Genomic DNA, 21653 nt, shown 5'->3' on the forward strand with positions numbered 1-21653 from the left:
TTGGCCCGTCAAACTCTGTTGCTGCATGGTTTTGTGAAGATGAATCGCCATTTTACCATTCACGCAGCGATTAGTATGAAGCATCATCTCAACATCCTTCACAGTAATCCACCAGTGTTTGGCTAATGCCGTTCAAAGTCTGTACGCAATTCACACCAATCTCAATATAGAAGGATTATCTGTCAGGCCACTTTTGGTTAATTTGAGAAAGAAAAAGCCTTCGATACCCCTTGACCAAAGGGCAAAAGCCGGCACTAGAAAGGGCTTACGTACAGTGAATAGACAAAGATTTTGGTATAAAAAGAGGAGAAACCAAAGTATAACTTGGTACTTGACTTGACTTGTCTTTTTTTTTTTCTTTTTCTCTTGTGCAAATACGAGAAAATTGGTCATGGAATCATTCAACTCAACATCAAAAAACATGAAACTCCCGATCTCTGATCCTCCACCACCTTCTTTGAAACACGATGACGATGAGGATAACAAAGGTTCTGTTATGACTAAGCGTGGTGTTTATGCCGCTATCTCTTACATGGGCTGTGCAGGTTGCTTTTTGTTTATTTTGCTGGAAAATTTTAATTCATTTTCTACCCGTAAAACTTGGAAAATTCATATGAAATTATTGCTAGTTGGATTAAAGTTTGCGCCTTTGCATATGTTCTAACTAGTGCTTGTTATAATCATCGTGACGAATGTTATTTAGTTATTGTAGTTGAAACACTCATAGCTTTGACTGATATTAGTTCAACCTTTGAAATTGCAGTACTTTTGGTGATGTTCAACAAAGCTGCTCTTTCTTCATATAGTTTCCCCTGTGCAAATGTCATTACACTCTTTCAGGTATATTCTTACTATACTTTGTTTTTTACCCTATTGTGTTGAAATACATTCACACATTAAATTTGTATGTTAAGATTTTATTTTGAGGGTTTTCCAAATTACTGGTTGAAAGCTTCACCACTTCATCTTGCTCCTGGAATTCTGGTTTCTGGGTGCAATTTATTTCACATTATCATTTAGTCAGTGGTCTGGGATCTTCTGAATTCCTTTCCTGCAACTGAAATGCCATGTACAAATTATTTTGTGAAGATGGATTTTGTGACTAATTCAATAGTTTATCACTCAATAATCTTTCATATATTGCAGATGATATGTTCATGTTCATTTTTATATGCAATGAAACGCTGGAGGATTATTTCTTTCACAGCTGGTGAACCTTGGGCTGTTTCTGATAACTCTGCTGGTCTTGTTCCATTTAAGACATTGGTTCATACCTTGCCTCTGTCACTCTCATATCTGCTATACATGGTATGCTCTTACTATACATTAGTTTGTTGTCAGTTTCTGGAGAATTATAGGTTGTCCTTACATCTGACCCATCTTTTGATTTCTCCAATTAAAGCTTGCCTCTATGGAATCTGTACGCGGAGTCAATGTTCCAATGTATACTACTCTTAGGCGGACAACGGTCGTAATCACAATGATTGTGGAGTACCTTTTGATAGGTCAAAAGTATTCATCCAAAGTCATTGGCAGGTAAATGGCTCTTTTCTGCTGGTTGATTTTCTGAAACATTTGTGTTGTAATAATGAGTTTTAGAATATCTGCATGTGAAACATTTAAATCAAATGCACTAAGGTGTGAAATACTTGACTGCCTTAAATATATTCATTATAAAGAAGCAAACACTTAATCAACTTCAGAAACTTGATCGCTTTGAAGTTCATCTGGTATAATTCTAGCTACGTTGTTTTTCTTGTACAAATTTGTGAGGTTTTTTTTACCTATGGACCATGCATCCAATTCTTTTCTAATAATCTAACTCTATCTTAATGAATAATTCCAAGGGTCTCATCAGTGTGGCGTTGATTGTTCTTGGTGCTTTTATTGCTGGAGCTCGTGATTTGTCATTTGACTCTTATGGATATGCAATTGTCTTTCTAGCAAACATTACTACAGCCATATATCTTGCTAGCATAGCCCGTATTGGTAGTTATTTTCTCTCGACATTATCATTTTGTATAATGAGATTGATTGATTGCATTGTTGTGTAATACCTCTCCATTTTTGGTTTTCCAGGAAAATCTAGTGGCCTCAATAGCTTTGGTCTAATGTGGTGTAATGGTAAGATTCATGTATAAGCTGAATATGCATGTCGATGGTTGATTGCTTTCTAAATTCCTTTGGTGTGGTATGGTGCTTGGTTGTGCTGCATATTGTTTTCCCCTATTTAGTACCTTCGCCTCCATTTTGGGCCATGTTACCATTGTATATTGAACCCTATTATTGAATGGTTTGGTAGGAAACTAATGGGTGGAAACTGGAAAGCAATGTCGTTGTCAAAGGGGGGCATTTAAGTGGTGAATTGAGAGCACCTATTCCATACATCTTGTCTGTAATATGTTCCTCTTATTATGCCTATGACTATATGAGTGTCACGCCCAGGGGTGATTTAATCTTTAAAACCTTTCTGTTGGACCAGTAGTTGGGAGGAGCATCATAGGTACCATCTTATTAGTTGGGATTTCTTGTGCTTGTCTAAGAAGGTTGAAGGCTTGAGAGTTGAGAACGTCTTCACCTTTAGTATGAGGTTATCAGGGAAAGGGGTTGGAGGTTTCATTTCGTGAGGGAAAGTTTGTGGAGGAGAGTAATTATTTTGGGGTTTGGTGCATCTCATCTTGGTTGGACAGGGTCTTTATGAAACTTTTATCAACGTGTTTTAGTTTAAAGGTTTATAAATAGCGTACACACTATGTTACATGGAAAAACCATATTTTGAAAATAATCCGTGTCGGACACAACATGGACACATATTGTATGTGATATACCTCAACTTTTGATATTTCTCCGTGTTAGATACTTCGCATCCGTGCCGGATATGGGCACATGTATCCATGTCACTATAACTTAGCGTACACAGGGTTAGATCGAATGGTCGTGAGGAACATTCCTTCCGATCACTTTGTAGCTAGTATTATGTGTAGAGATTCTTGACTCGAGGTATATGTGGTTTTGATGTTTTGGTTTTGTTTGTTCGTGTGCTTTGTTATGTAGTATCTAGGTTATCTCCACCTACTTTTTATGAGCTATAATAATATATTAGTGATAAAAGTGAATTCCTTCACCTTTTAAACGAAAAGGTTGTTTTGTTTCAGTCAACTAACCAGCAGGGGTTACTAGACCTATACATAACAGTGGACTCTTTGCCCGTTTTTTGTAGGAATCATATGCGGGCCAATTTTGCTGTTTTGGACATATATAAGGGGTGACTTGGGGATGACATTGAACTTTCCTCATTTATATTCCCCTGGATTCCAGGTACTTCATGGTTTTACAGGGCTAGTTGTGCCAACTGCCGATTGAAAAAGTAACTTGTACATTCTGGAATGGTTTTCTTTTGGCTTAATTTACTACTTTGTTCTTTTTGTCTTCAGTCTCATATGAGTACACAGCTGTTTTTCAGGGATAATATCTGCATATCATACTTATTATGGTTATTAGTATTATTGTTGTTGTATTATTACTGTCATCATGTTCGTGATGATCTATATTGTTATTGTTTTTATTCATATTGTTATTACTTTTACTACTATTAGTATTTCGTAATGTACTTCTGCTGGCATGCTATTTACTCCATATTCCTTAACTTATGCTCCTTTTCGTTTTATTAATCCTATGTATTTCTTTTTCCTTTTTACATTTCGAATTGTTTGTTATCATCTTTAGTTTTTCAGTTCCACGTTTCCAAGACGACACTGGCATGTTTTCTGCGGTACACTGACAAAATCAGTTCGCACAGTATAGAATAAGAAACTATGCTTACTGTTTTTTTTATATGTAAAGCAACTTACTGGGTCTAACTTGAAATTTTGCAAATGTTTCCAGGTTGTGATGCTTTTTTCCTGCATAATGGCTTTCTTTTTAAATTATAGTATATTTTTGAACACAACTCTCAATTCGGCACTCACCCAAACGATGTGCGGTAATATGAAGGTATGCTAGCGAACGCTTTTGATCAAATTCTTGGACATATATTTTGTACACTTTATATTTATTTATTTATTTTTAATAGGATCTGTTTACAATTGGGCTTGGTTGGCTGCTCTTTGGTGGACTTCCATTTGATCTTGTAAGTGAAATCATATGTTTATTGATATACACTTTTTCTGCTTATCATTACTTTCAAATCGCTGAATGCAACTGACCACCATTTTATGTTTGCAGCTGAATGTTATTGGGCAGTTTCTTGGTTTTTTGGGTTCTGGTTTATATGCTTACTGTAAACTCAAAGGAAAGTAGCCAGCGTTTTTTGTTGGAGCTATCTTTTTGGAGGTTAATGCTTGGTGAGTTTTGCTTATATCAGGACTCTCTTGCTGAATTTTGTCTTACTAGTTATAGAGATCTGAAGTCTTGAGTGTCTGACAGTCTTAGTGCAATTAGAATGTTAGTCGGTTACATAATACGAAATGTAAGTCGTGTACGACATTCAAAGAAATTATGTGAAATGTTATCATTTTAGTTCAAGGGACATCTACCAAATTTTTAAATGCTACCTTGGTTGATTCTGGCTGGGTTACTAGTTGCTTGTTAAAGAGATCTGAAGTCATGAATGTCTGACAGTCTGACTGCAATATGAATGTTAGTCAGTTACCTAATACAAAATGTAAGTCATGTACAACATTCAAAGAATTATGTGAAATACTGAAATATAATCATTTTAGTTCAAGGGGCATCTACCAAATTTTTAAATGCTACCTTACTTGGTTCTGGCTGGGTTGTCTAGTTATTTAGATGTTGGCATATACCATATGAGCTGAATTGGGGCTTTTAGATGTTGAATTCTTTTAGTTTAACTCGATCAGTCGGTGGGTTCTTAAGGTAGTGACAGAAAGGAATACACTAAAACATTAAATTGATAAAAATGCATAATACAGACAAAAATGACCGCAATAGAAAGATGTAAGATAAGGTAGGATTGATAGAGGTTATAATTCACCTAAATTTCAAGAGGCCTTGAAGATAAAAATTTCAGGATGGTGAATGTAGTCACTCAGACGGACTAAGTGGAAGTTTTGAAGCATAATTCGGTTGGAGCAATATTTGAGTATTTGATGCTAAGGACCACTATTTTACTCAGTTGATTACGTGACATCAAACTGTTTCTTTTCCTACATTTGGTCTTCTGCAGTCCATCAACCATGCCCTTCAATCCAACTTATCATATTTCTGCCAATCTGTAGGACAGACCCTGTTTATTTCTCCGGAATCATGAAGATTTTTTGTGTTTGACGTTGAACTGCACCTGCAATTCCATTATCTGTGGACGATAGTCTATAATGGAGAAGGTCCTCTAACTGTCATGGAAACTAATGAAGGAGAAAGTTATACAGGGAACTTTATGGTAAGTTCCACCGTACCACATTATTAACTAATGTCATTTCATTTGATTTTATGCCAAGTGTTTGGAAGGATGAATATCCCCTCAGATATTCAGGGTATTTTTGATGCGCCGCGTCATTTCCTTCCTTTGCAGTTTGATGGTGGAGGATGAAAATGCAGGACACAGACTTACACTTGTAGTACTGGACGCAGGCTTTTTTGAAGAATTTTGTTGTTAATTATGATTAACAAATAATCTATATTGTAACCAATAAGGACTGATCGGCAGGTAAGTCTCATTTGGCTATGCTTGATGACAAAACTCGTTAATATAAATGAATGAATTTCTTTTGGACCAAAAGTTATTTTCCGCTTTTTTAGGACGTGGTTTATTTATATTGAATTATTGAGTTGTCTCAACTTTAAGTTTGGGTGATTATTACTGAATAGGAACAATTACATTGATCCTAACAGGGTCAATATTGCACACTGAAAATATGGATTATCATGGGAATTATAATGATGATTATTATTATTTATTTGTTTTTCGACTTGTATGTATTTGTTATGTTTTCTACAGTTTACCTTCGGCTTTTTCTTGATTGTAGATAGATTCCCTGTCAACTCAGGCCAAAATGAAATTTTGCTTTTCCTAAACTCATACAGGTTACAGATAGACAACCTCCCCCCACCCCCCATACAGGTTACGAGCGCCTGGTAATCTACTATTTTCTTTATTCAAACTTGGCCTTCTGCTCGGCTCTTCTATCTCGCACCACGTTCCAGAGTCCAGACTTTACTATCATAAGCATATCCATTCTCTGTGAACCGCAAAAGCAGCATCATCTGGCTTATTAAATTGAACAAAATCAACACATTGTGAACTCCTCGGCAATCCCTCACAACCCATGCACATTCAATGTCACCACTCCTTTTGAAAAACTTTTTGAAGAAACAAATGTTAACCTTATCAGACAAATTCCTTACTCGAACAAGTTTCCTTAATTTAGATGCTTCCAACCTCTCTTGTTTGGACGCAAAAGAAGCGGCAGAGAACTCATCCCAATCAGTCAAAGGATGCATATTAGGCATTTTAATTATTTAATATCCCTTTGTGCTTTTTTGAACGCCCTTTGCGATCAGTTGTAACCTTGTATTATAAGATTTTACCGACTTCAGGACACATATCCCTCAAGTCACTGGTCCCCATTGAAGAATCAAACTTCTGACAAATAATTTAGTATTACCAATTTTCGGAGGAGTACTAACGTCTCCACTTGAGAACACAATCCCGATAGGTTTCCCACAAAGAGGTTTATGATTAAATCTAGGTAACTGTAGCATCAGCTAAGTGCTTGTATATGACAAAACAAGAACAAAGAGAAACAAAGAGAACAAATATGAACAGAAGGGCAGGTGCAGAAAACTGAGAAAACTACTTGAAAGTGGATCGAGAAGCAGCAGCAATGTGATGACATTGGCGAGCAACGCGAGTGCTTTTGAGGGGGCCTTTTTCAGTGGTTACGCTCCATTTGGGCTTTGCCAGTAACTCCTCCTAAGTCTACCACTCAGATGCCAATTGCAACTAGCATTCATCCCATTTCTCACATCACAAGTTCAAAACAATCACTCCTTGTACTCTTTGTCGTGACACTTCATTTCTTGGAAAACATCTTGTCATCTAGGCTGTTTGCCTCGGTTCAGGACTCGAACTCATTTTCGGCTCGCAAGAGCTGAACCTGGTTGTCTCAACTCTCAACATACTAATTGGTTTCACTCGAATACCATTCATGTTCACGTTGCAAATATGAGTCGTGCATCAATATTGAAGCTCTACCAGCCCTGGACCGGATGTGAATCTCGGAGTCATATTCTTAAAAACCAAAATATAAAACCGATTTTTTTTTTTCACAATATTTTGTGTTCATTGTTGATGGTTCACCTAGTCACCTCGAGAATATCCTGTATCAAATAAAATGGCTTTTGCAACTTGTCATTTTCACCCGACCATATGAGAAGCACCCCTGTGCAACTCAAATATAGAATATCTATGACATTTTGACATTTTGACTCAATTCTAAAACTCAAATATAGAATATCTAAAATGAGAACTCAATTCTATATTTCTATTTGACATTTTGACTATCTAATATCTATGACTGAAAATAATGTCCCTGACAAAAAAACAAAAAGCAGGAAAAGAATTAAACAAAGCAGCTTCCCAATAACTGTTTCCCCACTTTTCATGCCTTACCATCCAACTGACAAAAACACCCAACAGTAAAAAAAAAAAAAAAAAAAAAAACATTCCTTTCTTCTTCCTTTTCTTCCTTCTGTGAATCAAAGAATCTATCTTTACACCCCACCTATAAAACCCAAGCTTTATTTTCACCCATTCAAGTCATTAAAGACTTCATTTTGTTCTCAAGTGTTGAAACTTATTAGAACAAATTTCTACTATGCCAGTTGGCATAAGTAGAGAGGTTGTTGTTGATGTTGAAGATGGTTTTGATAGCCCAAGGTGTGCTTCTCTTGAAAGAAGAAGAAGCTGTTCATACCCTTTTAATCCATTCAGTGATGGAGGTGGAGGTGGAGGAGGGCTTTCTAGGCTGAGTTTTTCTTATCACAAGTTACCACCTCAGATTATCAAGCTCAATATTCTTAAATTAGATGGTTCTTCATTTGGTATGTTTTTTTTTGGGATTTTTGTGTGTTTGTTATTTTGTTTTGTTTTTGGTTTAGAAGTAATAGGGTGTTTTGGTTTTGGTTTTTATTGTTGTAGATGTTCAAATTGCGGGAAATGTGACGGTTGGGGAGCTTAAAGAAGCTGTGGAGGATGTTTTTATGCAATCACCAAAAGATGGTGAAGGGGATATATCATGGTATGATGTGATTTTCTCTTATATAAGTTTGATTTTGATGAATGTAGTACATTTAAGTTCTAGACAATATGATAAAATGAGAAATGATGAGTTTGTTGATGATATTGTTTGGAAAATACCCGATTGGCCGATTGCTACATTGTCTATGTTTCATTGTTGCATACTTGCATGGTCCTTTACAAAAAAGAGGCACAATCAGGACAGCATTTTAGGCATTAACACGTACTGCTCTTGTATTACTTCGTGATTTTGGTTTCAATTTTTAAAATTTTGTGTCTTCTTATTCCAATAAAAAGTTTTTCTTCACAAATATATAGCTAGAAGTATATATATCCTATTGGTACATGTTTGAAGCATATCATAGGTTGCTTTGTAGAACAATCCATAGCATGATATAGAAAAAGGTTTTGTAAATAATATTGCTATCAAGTATGAAAATGTTTGGGCTTTGCCAATTCAGAAGCTTCATACCGGAGACAGACTCTTAATGCTGTACTTAAAATATTGGGTTTTCTCCAAGTGGAAGGTTTTCTTATGATATTGGAAATGATAATTTTTTTTTGTGTTTTATTTAAAGTTATTGAAACAGTATTAGCTAATATTGAATCTCGGTATGCAGGTCGCATGTGTGGGGCCATTTCTGCTTATGTTATGAAGGTCAAAAACTTACTAATGACAAGGATTGTGTCAAAATCTTTGGAATCAAGGATGGTGACCAGGTCTGTTTATTTTATCTTTCATTTTTGGGCTATCAGTCATTCACTATTGAAGTTCTTAGCGCACTCTTTTTATTTTTTCCTTATGGAAGCATTTAGGGACCAATTAGCATAGCAGCAGAACTTCTGCTTTCTGTTAAGCTGTATTATTGTCGATCTGTCGATGTATAACGCTATAACTATAACCTCTGCAATCAACACGGCTATTTAATATAAATCATTAGCAAACTATTTTTATCTTTTGCTCGTGAATCATTAGCATTTAGGGACCAACTAGTATAAGCAACAGAAGGTCTTCTTTCTGTTCAGCTGTATTATTGTCGATGTATAACCTCTGCAATCAACGCAGCTATTTAACGTGATTTTAACATATTAGAGAGTATTGTTAAATATGTTTCACGACTCATGTCCCTTTAGGATGCCTTTCCCACCATGTTAATCGTCCTCACAAAACATCAGCTTATTCTAACATCTGTAACCCTGTCAAATATGTGGTCAAGATAATTTGAAAAAATATCGACGTCAGCAGGATTTTTTCTTCTTCGGTGTGTGTGGTATTATGTCCCTAGAAACGAAATTTTGTGGCAGATGAAAAGAACTAGCTTGTTATTTTTTTTTATCTGTTTTGTAGTTAGTTTGTGACTAAGAACTTTGTAACTGTGGAAGTTTTCTCTTGGTTAGTTGATAAACATATATGTATGCTTCTTCCACCTGTTGTTGTTAATGTTCTTCCTCCATTTCATTGATGGACTTGTTCATGTTTCTTTAAGATGTAAAATTTGCTCGAATGAATTTTGAGACCTGTACACTAGGGACATAGTTGCATCTGCATGGCTACTGCCTAGCCCTTGTGGGTGCTAATAACTTTTTTTTGCTCTTGCATGCAGCTTCATTTTATTCGGCATTTGTCAATCAACTACAATTTGGTAAAGAGAAGATCAAGAAGGGAGAACGCCACATGCAAAGAGCAACCATTGTAAGTTCTCTTTCTACATTGTATATGGATTGCCGGTTGTAGAGTATGCATGATCACGATTAAGTGATTTTGGCTTGCACCCTAGACCAACCTGGCCCACCCTAGTTGGGGTAAGTCTACCACATAAAAGTAAAATCTCCCCATCATATCCTTTATTATTTTGAAAATTTATAACAGTTTACACCAATACACACTATTTGGCTCTTTCATAATCTTGGGCAGCACTCTTTCTCTGTTGGATCACTGGACCACACCTTGCAGATTTTTGTTCAAATCACCCAAAATTGGATTACCTAGCTCCCTAACCCCTTTATGTGGCATCTTGAGAGATGTTGACATTATCTTTTGACTGAAAAGATTAGTTTTTTGGCACATTGATTATTTAAGTGGAGCCCTGGCATGTGTGCCATGTTGTCTCTGGCTATACTCTGATACACAGTTTTATGGCTATTCCTGCCATTGATTTTTTGTGTCAATAGGCCTTTGTCAGGTTCCGATATCAGTGAAAAAGAAGAGAATGACGATGGTTATGTTGGTGGTGATCAACATGATGAAGAAAGCAAATACTTTGACTACAATGCTGGAGGGGATCAAGATTTCATTGGCAATCCGGAATTTAAACTAGCTCACTTCTTGAAAGGGTGGCTCTCGTACTCCACACTGTGGTTTGTTGGGAGAACAAAATCGGAAGGCGAGCTCCGACCTTCAAGGTTTTCCGGGCAATTTTTAAAATTGGGATCGAAGATAACACTTACACGGTTATAAAACTCAGGCCTACAATCAGAAGGAATCATAGAGAGTTGATGGATATAGCATCTCCTTGCTCACTAATATGTGCAGTCAGAAGTTGAGCCACGTCGATATTCGAGGTTCTGGTTTTTTTAAGTTTCCACATGCTTTTATAGTGTGTTTCAGCTTTGAGAAACATACAGTGATACAACTTCATCAACGTGCTTTGGAGACCGCATCCTGATGGGATGCTGTTAGCCCCAGGATTAGTTGTAGTCTTACTAGTTTTTGCTACCTCTGATTGTTATTAGTGGTGGTTCTTTTTATGAACCCGTACTTTCTGCAACGGAGTAAATACAGGAATGTTCGTGGATGCCATCGCTCTTCATTTCAGTTCAAAATCTTTCAGTTAATTAGCTCCTTTAGAAAGTAGCAATCTCAGTTTGTTTTAACTAATGGCAGTTAAGAGCAGTTTGTTATTCAGATGCATAGAATACTGGCGAGATCTTTGTCTTGTTATATTTTGAGTGTTATCAAAGTGCAAAATACCTACTAACTGATTTAGAAACCCTGACAGCTTACAAAATGCATTTGACATCCTGATACCCAATTTAAATTTTTATGAGCTCAAAAGAGCCGTTGTGCCTTCCAACAAATTTGGTAACTACTGAAGCAGTACTTTTACTCTTCCCCAAATCTAAAGAAATTATAAAATTGGTCCAAGACTCCAAGCATTGATCTATGAGGCTGCTTTAATTTTTCTAAATGCCCACAACAATTATAATTATCGCGACTTTCCCTGATTTAATAATAATCTACATAAAATTTTTCAACAAGACATTGGTAAATTTGTGTGGTACACAATGAGATAGCCCATTTCATCCACTCCACATAACAAAAATCCACAAAAATTTCCCATCACAAAACCAAACACTGAAACAACCAGAATCACAAGATATCATTTTGAGGTCAATCAAAAATTCAAAATAAAACTGATTGATCTAACAAAACAATGGCAAACATGATCATGGCTTCAACCAAAACCCTAATCCCAATCTCCTCACCATCCATCCCAAAAACACCAAAATTCCAACTCCCAATCCTCAAATGTCCCAAAATCACAATTATTTCCTTGAATTCCCTCAAATCAAGTGGCACAATGGCAGCAGCAGCACTACTAGCAGCAACAACAACGCCCTTACCATCACTAGCAGCAGAAATTGAAAAAGCAGCATTATTTGATTTCAACTTAACACTCCCATTAATAATGGCAGAGTTTCTATTCCTAATGTTTGCATTAGACAAAATATACTATTCCCCATTAGGTAAATTTATGGATGAAAGAGATGCATCTATAAAAGAGAGCCTAAACAGTGTGAAAGACACGTCATCTGAAGTTAAACAACTTGAAGATGAAGCTACAGCGATAATGAGAGCTGCCCGAGCCGAGATTTCAGCGGCTTTGAATCAAATGAAGAAAGAGACTAGTGTTGAAGTTGAAGCCAAGCTGGCTCAAGGTAGAAAGAAAGTTGAAGCTGAGCTGGCTGAAGCTTTAGCTAAATTGGAAGACTCAAAGGAGGAGACTATTAAGTCTCTTGATTCTCAAATTTCTGCTCTTAGTCAAGATATTGTTAACAAGGTTCTTCCCATTTAATAATGTTTTAATAATGTAATAATTATATTTCTGGTCTTTTGTCAATTTATTCTATGTTTTTCTTTTCAACACTAAATTTATTCATAGACGAGGAATTATATACATTCACATACATAAGACCATATGAAACTATTACTCAGACTCTCAGACGTCCTTCTTGACAGCTGCACTGTATCCGGTTTGATCATCATAGTATTTAGACCATAACATTATTCCTCCATACTTGTCAGAACCTTTGATTGCAGGAAGCACGTCGGAAGTGAGATCGGTGGTAGGAATGAAGCCACTGCCAGCTGCATCTGGAGCTGCTGGTAATCCTAGAAAAATTTGGGTGGCAGGGATGGATGAGGTCCATTGCTTCCATGCTGCTTCAAGGTCACTGATACTTCCTGAAGCATACTGGCAAGGGGGATTGTTGTAGAATTGAACCCACACGTAGTCAAACAGACCCGTGTTCAGAGCACCTCCAACCCATGCATCAGGAAATGGGCATTGTGGTGCAGCTGTTAGGTACACCTTCTTGCCTTTCTTGCTGTAACCTGAGAGGTACCTGGCAAGGTCATCCCAATGCAGGGGTGTACCTCCTTCGATGTCAAAATCAACTCCATCCAAAACTGCATCGCCAAGTGGGCGAGACGATGAATGCCCTCCTAAGTAATTGTTCCACAAGTAAGTTGCTACCTGCCTAGCATCCTCTGCTGATGCAAGGTAGTAACTTCCAGCACCACCACCTATAGAAAGTATCACCTTAATGCCTTTGCTTTGACATGTATGAATGTCATCACTCAAGCCAGTGCACCCATTAGAATATGGATCACAGTGGCCAGCCAAGTTGATCATTGGAGTCTGACCATTACCAAATGTGGCGAGGAAAGCTAAAATAACAAAGTCATAGTTCCCTGTTCCACAAGTTTCTGCCAGAGTACCCTCATTCCCATTTTGACCCCAGTAAATTGCAATTCCTCCACCGTGACTGGTTATGATGGATGCAAACATGAGGGAAAATAGTAGCCAGAAAGTCGGTTTCACAGATGCCATGCTAGGCTAATTCTGTACTTGTCCCCTTTGTCTATGTAGTGGATATAGAACAAGGGCAGTTGTTAAAGTTTCTATGCTTAAGAAGCCATGACAAGCCTCTTTTTATAGAAGAATTCCCTTTAGATAGTGACCCCTTTATTTAATCCTTATTATTATTATTATCATTAGAGCAATCATAACTGAGAGTGGCGTTTTGGTCACATTTCTCTCTAGTGTCTTTATGTTAATTACAAAGAATGATTACTACATAAATTTGTACCCACGACACGACGTTTGATTTTAATAGACCATTCAATATGGCAATATGATATGATTATATGAACTCTACCATGTCTTCACTGTGTGTTTTACTCTTCTTATGCATGGTCTTATTGCATGGTCCATTTTCATTCCAAAAGAAAGAGATGAAATTATTAAATATTTTTGTTCTCAATTTCTGGATATCTATGCTGCAATTGAACAAATCTCATCCCTTTGATTTTGTTGGATAGTTGAGGATATATATCCTGTGAGTGATAGTGAATATTTTTGGGTGGTCCCTAGGGTGTTCTTTTTTATCATAGTTCCTCTCTCGTTCTGAGTAGGAATGGTCAAGTTTCAGGAAAAAAATGGGCGTCATGCTCAGTAAGCAGGCAAGTGTTAAAAAAAAATCTCCAGCCTGATAATTACCAAGTGAAACTTTGTTTTGCGACTTACATAATAGTTTAATGCTGTAAACTATATTAAGGTTCAAACTTCAAACTACAGAGGGAGTAAAGAAAACGATTTTGGTTTTATTTGGAGCACTCTGATAAAGTAAAACCAAATTATCCTAAATATTCAATTGCCTGTTACACACTCCTAGCACTGTAATATCTTCTTTTTACTATTTGTTTCCCTTTTTTCTTTTTTCTTTTCTATTTTAATTTTTCATATTAGGCATTTTTTCTTTGTTCCTTCTGTTCTCATGAGTTACATATTGTTTTATTTTATTTTTTCGGAAGTACGCACTTAACAAACTACTTAAAGGCCAAATTCCAATCATTCATAAACTTTATTTCTTCATCGTCACTGTCACAGCCTATTTTCCCCCAAATTCACCCTCATTCTCCACCAACATTATATTACTGTCTAGGTAGGCTCCGTAATTGAGTATGAAACAAGAAATTTTGCTGAAGAAGTTTTGAGTTAGTTAGTTGTGGTGCGGTGTTATTTAGCTGAAAAGGCATACAAGAGACATACTAATTAGAAAGAAATATTGTAGAGTGAATGGAGTTTTATTATTGATGAAAAGTCTAAAATGACAAAACTCCGGTATGGATATCCGGAAAACATCAAAACCAAAACGAATAAAACCATCTTAACATCTCAATTCTTAGACAGGGGGTTGTTGTTGGAAGTAGTAGTGTTCTGGTTCATGCCTAAAGTGTTCTTGACTGCATCAGCAGCTCCGGTTGCCATGCTCTTCACTTGCTCTCCAGCTCCTTGAGCCATGCTCCTCACTTGTTCTCCAGTCTAGAATAATACAAGTGTTGTAATGGAAATCAATAACATAATCTTCTTGTGAGGACAATCGTTGATAATGTACTATATCTAGAAGCACTTGAATACCATGTTAAGAAAATGGTAAACCAAAGTTCTTGTGCAAGCCTAGCCATTACAACGTCGTAATTGACTAATTGTAGATTAATGTACCTGTTGGAGGATGCCCCCAGCTTGGTCCTTAGTCTCATTAGCAGAATCCTTGGCTGACTGGGCCGCATTAGAAGCCTTGTCTTGAGCAGAACTCTTGGCAGACTGGGCGGCATCAGCAGTATTAGAAGCCTTCTCATTAGCACAATCCTTGGCCGACTGGGCAGCATTAGAAGCCTTATTCATCACATCATCCTTCTTGGCCTATACATAAACAAAGAAACTGACAAGAGTTTTAGATACCTGGAAACAATGAGAAAATCTTCTCAACACGACTTCTGCATCTCAGCATTGAATATATGAATTCATGTACATTCTATACAGTATACATTATTGAAAAGAAGCATTATACGATATCACCTGAGCTTGACCAGTGACTTCTCCAGCCTTGTTGCTGATATTCTGACTAGTGTTATTGCTTGCCATTTCCTTACCTTCTTTGAACAACAAAAACAATCTGTAGTTAGAGATAGAGATAGAGACTTGAAGCTTCTTATAACTTTGATGGATTGAGTTGCTCCTTTTCAAGGGTATATATATATACCTTTTTAGAGGTATCCTCTTTACGCCACGTGTATAAAGTTAAGACAATTCATACGGACATGTGGCATGATAGCGTAGGTTTGTAGAATAACTGTTCCCTGTGACTTGGGCTATGAACACATGCTGTCGAATTGTGGTGGTAAACAATAAAAAGAACGAATATAACTCCTGATTTCAAGTGGACAAGATGAAGATTTCTTAGTCCATTATTTCTGTCTATAGATTGCACAGATGCAGCGAAGGCAGACGTTGATATGAACCTATTTTCATTTAAATTCGATTATAACATGTTCCAAGGGCCAATTAAAAGGGATATTTTATGAGAAACATAACCATTTGTTGAGTCATGGTAAACGGAATTACATAATAAGCACAACTGACCATTTTATCTAATATTCCAGTTCAAATGGGAAATCTGAAATAACAGAGAATTCTGATATTGTCCCGTTTGCTGCCAGCTTATACCATTTATGGAAAAAATGTCTAGGAATATAATTTTCTTTGAGTTAATCCTTGAAGTTGTGATTATAAACCTCTTTTCTAGTCATCGTTGAATTTTTAAATTCAAGTTTAATCATTCCAAACCACACAATATCTTGAATTTTTTTACCATCTAGAATATCATGATACCGATACTAGACGAGTTCGATACCTGATTAACCTTAATTTAAGGGTTAATAGAGTGAGGATTAACCCATTAAACAAGTATATATCACGTGGGAATAATTATCAAAAGATATATATATATATATATATATATATATATATATATATATATATATATATATATATATATAAATAAGTACCAAATCTAAAATACCTACAACTTCACCTACAAAAATGATTTAAACCCTAATCTTTTTTGTTAAGATATGATTGCTAACTATAAAAACATCTCTACAAAAATTCAACTCGTTTGACAATTTTTAACACCAAGAAAAGATGAATGCAAAAACTAGACATTTTACGGACCTTTTATATATATATATTCAAAAGTGGAAAACAATTTTATCTAAGTTAGAGGATATCAAACGAGTTGAATTTTTGTAGAGATGTTCTTTATGGTTAGTAGATCATATGTACAAAAGATTAGGATTTAAATCATTTTGTAGGTGAAGTTGTGGGTGTTTTAGACTTGGTCCTTATTTAAGGTCCTTTTAGGAGAAATTTATATATATATATATATATATATATATATATATATATATATATATATATATAACTCGGCTTTGTGAATGACGTCCTTAAACGGACTTGACAAAAAAAATGAATCTCACATGGGAAAGAAACTTAGAAACCCACGCAATAAAAATAGGGAAATAAAAGGAAATAACTAACCTCTTATTTTCTCTTTCTCCCTAGTCCTTAATATTCTCTATTATGTCTTTCTCTATCTGGTTCTCTTTCCTCTTCATATTAACAACTCTATATTCAAAATAAAAAGAAAAGAAACAAAATTTAAATTGCGCTCGATACCATTTAGAGATACAAAAGGTGGTAGTGTCATATGAATATATTGCGCTTGCGCAATGCCTCAATACTGTCCAGAACTAAAAAATGATCAACTAAATAAATTTTAAAGCATTAATATGTGAATCTTTTTATTATTATGTCAGCTCCAACATCAGTTAGTGTTGATTTTAGATTAGTGAAAAGTAACAAGATCTGATGGTATTTTATGGAGCAAAGTATAAGTTTTGGTAAACTCTAATTGAGTTATTGAATCTACTTTAGCAGCCACTGCATTCTTTTATTCAGTCGCTGCCATTGTTCTTCTCTTCAAATTTTCAAATTCAATCATCGTGGTTGTTTGCCGCGCCGCAACTCCGATGTATACTCTTGTTTTCTCCAGCCACCATCACCGGCGTTTTCTTCTTTATTTTGTTGCTATTGTGTGCGACCGTTTTGTTACTAAATAGTTGTAGTTGTAGAGGAATCTCTTTTTCTTTTTTGATATTGCAATTGGTTCGCTGCCTACTTGAAGTTTTCTGCTTGGTTCACTGCGTGGAGTTTTGTGCTTGGTAAATAATTGAGTGAGGCTTCATTAAATAAGGTATTAAAGGTCTTGATTGATTCTTTGCACTTAGCTCTTTTGCTTGAGCGTTGGCGCTAATTCTTCAAGCCAACTATATTATTTTCAGTCTCAATAATTCCAAGTTTAGGCAAACCAAACCCAACGAAACTAACAAATCGAAGTCATCCAATAAATCATGAGCAACAAATTGCCATTAGTGAACTAGCTCAACTACTTTGAGGTACTTGAACCAATCGAATTTTCTTTGTAGAAATGACACCCCAAACGCCTCTAAGTGACCACCACCATCTATAAATCCTCAAAACACGCTCAATTCTTTCGAATTTTCACAGTCTAATATATCCACCTATCAACATCAAACACCATTATTTCGTATTTCATGTCAATTTTGTTTGGTAAAAATAAACAATCACGAGAGAGACACGTTATAAAGGGCAAAACTTTCTTTCTGGTTTTGTTAATATGGAGCAAGACAGGAGAGACGAGAGAAAACGGAAAGAAAGAACTAGAAGAGAGAGAGAGAGTGGTGAGAGAAAAGATAGAATATTGGGGGTTTATTTCCATTTTTTTTTTACTATATTCTTTCTTTTTTAGTGCCGCATAGGTTTTTTCAGTTTCTTTCCTCACGTGACATTTCTTTTTGAGTGTGAGTCGTTCAAAATCTGTAGTTCAGAGTCCACTTAAGAGCCAACCTATATATATATATATAAAATCGGGCCGATCTTAAAAATACATACTTATTTTAAGTTAAAATAAGTACGTAACTAAAACTCCACTTAGAAAATAAATTCAAATGTAATTTTTTGTGGATATTCACCATAAAGTTCTAAAATAGACAAAAATTGATGTTATTTTTAAGAAGAAATCTAACGGTCTAGAAATGTCGAGTTTTTGCAATCATATTTTATCTAGGTTAGAAGTTTCTAAATGAGTTAAAATTTTGTAGAGATGATTTTTATGGTTAATATATCATATCCACAAAATATTATGTTTGAATTGATTGTCTAGATAAAGTTTTACTTACATACTTATTTTAACTTAAAATAAATATGTACTTCTAAGATCGGATATATATAAAATCCGACCAAAACCAAAATCCACTGACAAAAATAAAAATAAAAATAAATGAGGGAACGATTCAATACAAGTTCCAAAACAGTGTTCACCTTGTGACAAAAAAAATGGCTAACTTATAAGAATGGAATTCAGGGGATCTCGTATTCAATTTTGTTGCATACGAGTATTTAACATCACTACATTAGTTTGTTATTTGCAACATTATTATAAATTTTTTCCTTTTGCAGATCCTCGTACTCGATATAATTACTTTTTCGTTGTTACAAACTCTGCTCAATTGAAGTAACTGGGGAGGAAAATCAGGAAATGAAATTTCATTTGCAAATAGTTACAACTTAGATCGATATGGTTTTCAGAAATTGCATGGGTAGATAAACATATGCGGGATTAAGAGAAAACTTATTGGACCTGATATATGTATTTAAGACCACATGATACTATGGATCAGACATGATTCTTGATAGCTGCACTATACCCACTTTGATCATCATAGTACTTAGACCATAACATTACGCCTCCGTACTTGTGAGAACCCTTGATTGCAGGAAGTACTTTGGAGTTGAGATCGCCACTTGGAATGAAACCACTGCCAGCTGCATCTGGAGCTGCAGGTAGTCCGAGAAAAATTTGAGTGGCAGGGATGGATGAGGTCCATTGTTTCCATGAATCTTCAAGACCAGCAATACTTCCTGAAGCATACTGGCAAGGAGGATTGTTATAGAATTGTACCCAAACAATATCAAAGAGACCGGTTTTTAGTGCACCCCCTACCCATGCATCAGGGAATGGACATTGTGGTGCAGCTGTCAAGTACACCTTCTTGCCTTTCTTGCTATACCCTGAGAGGTACCTTGCAAGGTCATCCCAGTGTTCGCTTGAACCTCCTTCGATGTCAAAATCAATTCCATCTAAAACGGCATTTCCAAGTGGGCGAGAAGAAGAGTGTCCGCCCAAATAGTTGTTCCACAAGTATGTCGCAACTTGTCTTGCATCGTCAGCGGATGCAAGAGAGTAGCTTCCAGCAGCACCTCCAATGGAAAGAATCACCTTAATACCTTTTCTTTGACATGCATGAATGTCTTCACTTAAGCCAGTGCAACCATTAGAATATGGATCACAGTGGCCAGCCAAGTTGATCATTGGAGTCTGACCATTGCCAAATGAGGCAAGGAAAGCTAAGTTAACAAAGTCATAGTTCCCTGTTCCACAAGTTTCTGCCAAAGTGCCCTCATTTCCATTTTGACCCCAGTAAATAGCAATCCCTCCACCATTTGCGTTCAAGACCAACGCAAACACTAAGGAAATTAGTAGCCAGAGAGTTGGTTTCCCAATTGCCATTATAATACAAATTCTTAGTGAAGCAAGTATCCTAGTATCTCTAACGATTTTGGTGGAACTAAATGTGTTGATGAGTCCCTATGCCTGGAAAGCATTCTTTTATATATAGCAGAAGCATTCATTTGAGATGGCGACTCCATCTTAATCTAACGAAAAAAATAATTGCTGTAGCGTTTTCGTCAAATTGTTCCTCTAAAATCCGCAAGTTAGTGACAAAGAATAGTTGATAATCTATCTAAAACCAACGTGGACGATGTTCATTGCATTATTTTGTTAAAAGATCGACTTGATTTCACACCAATATGATATGAGTATTGCTATGTCTTTAATTTATGTCTCCAACATTAAGGTCTATATAACTGATTGGTACAGACTATATAATGAAATAATATGCTCTCTAAATCCATGTCCCTCTTGTGTTTTTATTAGCAATACAAAATTGTTCCATGACAAAAAGGCTATGCTTGGTATAAGGGAGTAATATTCTCATTAAAGAATATTAATCACGCGTTAAACATAAGTAGAGATTGTAACGAACTCAGGACATCGTCATCCAAGATCGACTTGCGAGCAACTCGCTTCATGTAGGTGATACACTTCAGCTCGCTTAAGAACGCTCCAAGATGACTAAACGACCTAGCGCAGAACGCTTCAAATAAAGACACTTTCCCTAATCCAAGGATAATCATTACCAAAGCCTTACCTGTACTTCTAATTACCGGGAAATATGAACTACTGCACCCACTCCCAATGATCACCGCATTCCTACCAGAACCAACCTAACACACATTCATAATCTCCACCCTACATATGTACAAGAGAGTACACGTGTCTCGAAGATCAATACTCTCTTATGCCTATAAATACCACCTACATGAACTATGTGAGACCTGATTCTTCTCTCCCCTAGAATCGAGAGAAGATACGTAGGCAGCTCGCTCCTTAGTGAACTCGGTCTTCCCAAATCCAAACCCCTTCTTCTTCCTCCTATATATGTGAAGGAAAAACACGCCTTTACATTGACGCCGTCTGTGGTCTTGATTACTTGAGAAACCACTTTCACACAAATCAAAAACCAAAAATCTCAAGCCCACAAAGCATGGCAAGCCTCGAAGCTCAAGTTCAAAGCCTCGCAAACCAGCTAGGTTTAACAAATGAGAGCATTTTCTTGCTCCGGCAGGAAAACACTGCTATTCGCACACAAGTAGACACACAACAACAACAAGCTGGGAACGTCGTTGAGAACGACATCAATGAAGTTAATCAGCAGATTAACGAACTATCGCAAAGAATCGGCCAAAGTGCAGTAAGAAAAGATGCAACTCAGATCGTCTAGAAAATGCTCAAGACGTACCGCGTATCGCCATTCACTACGGAGGTACTAAATAAACCCTCTCCTCAGGATTTCGTTCAGCCACGTTTTTCGATGTACGATGGTAGCACGTTCCCTGGTTAACACGTGGCTCGTTATATTCAAAGCTTGGTACTATATAGTGCACTAGAGTTCGATTACCTCCACTGTCGTTTGTTCCCCGCCAATCTCAAAGATGGTGCACTTGATTGTTTTTTCTCACTTGAGCAAGACTCGATAAAGACCTTTGAGCAACTTACCGAT

At 36.3% G+C, this 21653-nt stretch overlaps 6 protein-coding genes across 7 annotated transcripts; 3 read left to right on the forward strand and 3 right to left on the reverse strand.

The window, feature by feature from the left end:
* The first annotated feature begins 2 nt into the window (after positions 1-2).
* Positions 3-5740, forward strand: LOC147507813 (Nucleotide/sugar transporter family protein). 2 transcript variants are annotated; one of them, XM_086600477.1, is made up of 12 exons: positions 3-545; positions 764-840; positions 1147-1308; positions 1403-1536; positions 1859-1989; positions 2080-2124; positions 3221-3318; positions 3886-3993; positions 4073-4129; positions 4225-4343; positions 5241-5401; positions 5534-5740. In XM_086600477.1, exons 1-10 carry the CDS (start codon positions 392-394, stop codon positions 4297-4299), a joined length of 1041 nt encoding a protein of 346 aa, XP_086456603.1. In that variant the 5' UTR covers positions 3-391; the 3' UTR covers positions 4300-4343; positions 5241-5401; positions 5534-5740. The 2 variants fall into 2 exon arrangements, with proteins under 2 accessions (XP_086456603.1, XP_086456604.1); XM_086600478.1 differs by having other exon boundaries at positions 106-545; positions 5246-5401.
* A 1750-nt stretch (positions 5741-7490) lies between these two features.
* Positions 7491-11055, forward strand: LOC147507814 (Ubiquitin-like superfamily protein). The gene is made up of 5 exons (XM_086600480.1): positions 7491-8064; positions 8162-8261; positions 8881-8980; positions 9865-9953; positions 10433-11055. Exons 1-5 carry the CDS (start codon positions 7839-7841, stop codon positions 10716-10718), a joined length of 801 nt encoding a protein of 266 aa, XP_086456606.1. The 5' UTR covers positions 7491-7838; the 3' UTR covers positions 10719-11055.
* Positions 11056-11632: 577 nt separating this feature from the next.
* Positions 11633-13374, reverse strand: LOC147507815 (acidic endochitinase-like). Its single transcript, XM_086600479.1, has one exon. The coding sequence runs from the start codon at positions 13372-13374 to the stop codon at positions 12481-12483; it is 894 nt and encodes a 297-aa protein (XP_086456605.1). The 3' UTR covers positions 11633-12480.
* Positions 11695-12405, forward strand: PDE334 (ATPase, F0 complex, subunit B/B', bacterial/chloroplast). The gene has a single exon (XM_086600481.1). The coding sequence runs from the start codon at positions 11695-11697 to the stop codon at positions 12334-12336; it is 642 nt and encodes a 213-aa protein (XP_086456607.1). The 3' UTR covers positions 12337-12405.
* A 1240-nt stretch (positions 13375-14614) lies between the features above and the next one.
* LOC147507817 (uncharacterized) lies at positions 14615-15560 on the reverse strand. The gene is made up of 3 exons (XM_086600482.1): positions 15406-15560; positions 15049-15249; positions 14615-14868 (listed from the first exon to the last, which is right to left on the reverse strand). The coding sequence occupies exons 1-3, from the start codon at positions 15469-15471 to the stop codon at positions 14722-14724; spliced, it is 414 nt and encodes a 137-aa protein (XP_086456608.1). The 5' UTR covers positions 15472-15560; the 3' UTR covers positions 14615-14721.
* A 3439-nt stretch (positions 15561-18999) lies between these two features.
* LOC147507818 (hevamine-A-like) lies at positions 19000-20112 on the reverse strand. Its single transcript, XM_086600475.1, has one exon. The coding sequence runs from the start codon at positions 20036-20038 to the stop codon at positions 19145-19147; it is 894 nt and encodes a 297-aa protein (XP_086456601.1). The 5' UTR covers positions 20039-20112; the 3' UTR covers positions 19000-19144.
* Positions 20113-21653: the final 1541 nt, after the last annotated feature.

Source organism: Coptis chinensis, chromosome 3 (genome assembly GCF_015680905.1).
Source record: "Coptis chinensis isolate HL-2020 chromosome 3, ASM1568090v1, whole genome shotgun sequence".
NCBI classification, from domain to species: domain Eukaryota; kingdom Viridiplantae; phylum Streptophyta; class Magnoliopsida; order Ranunculales; family Ranunculaceae; genus Coptis; species Coptis chinensis.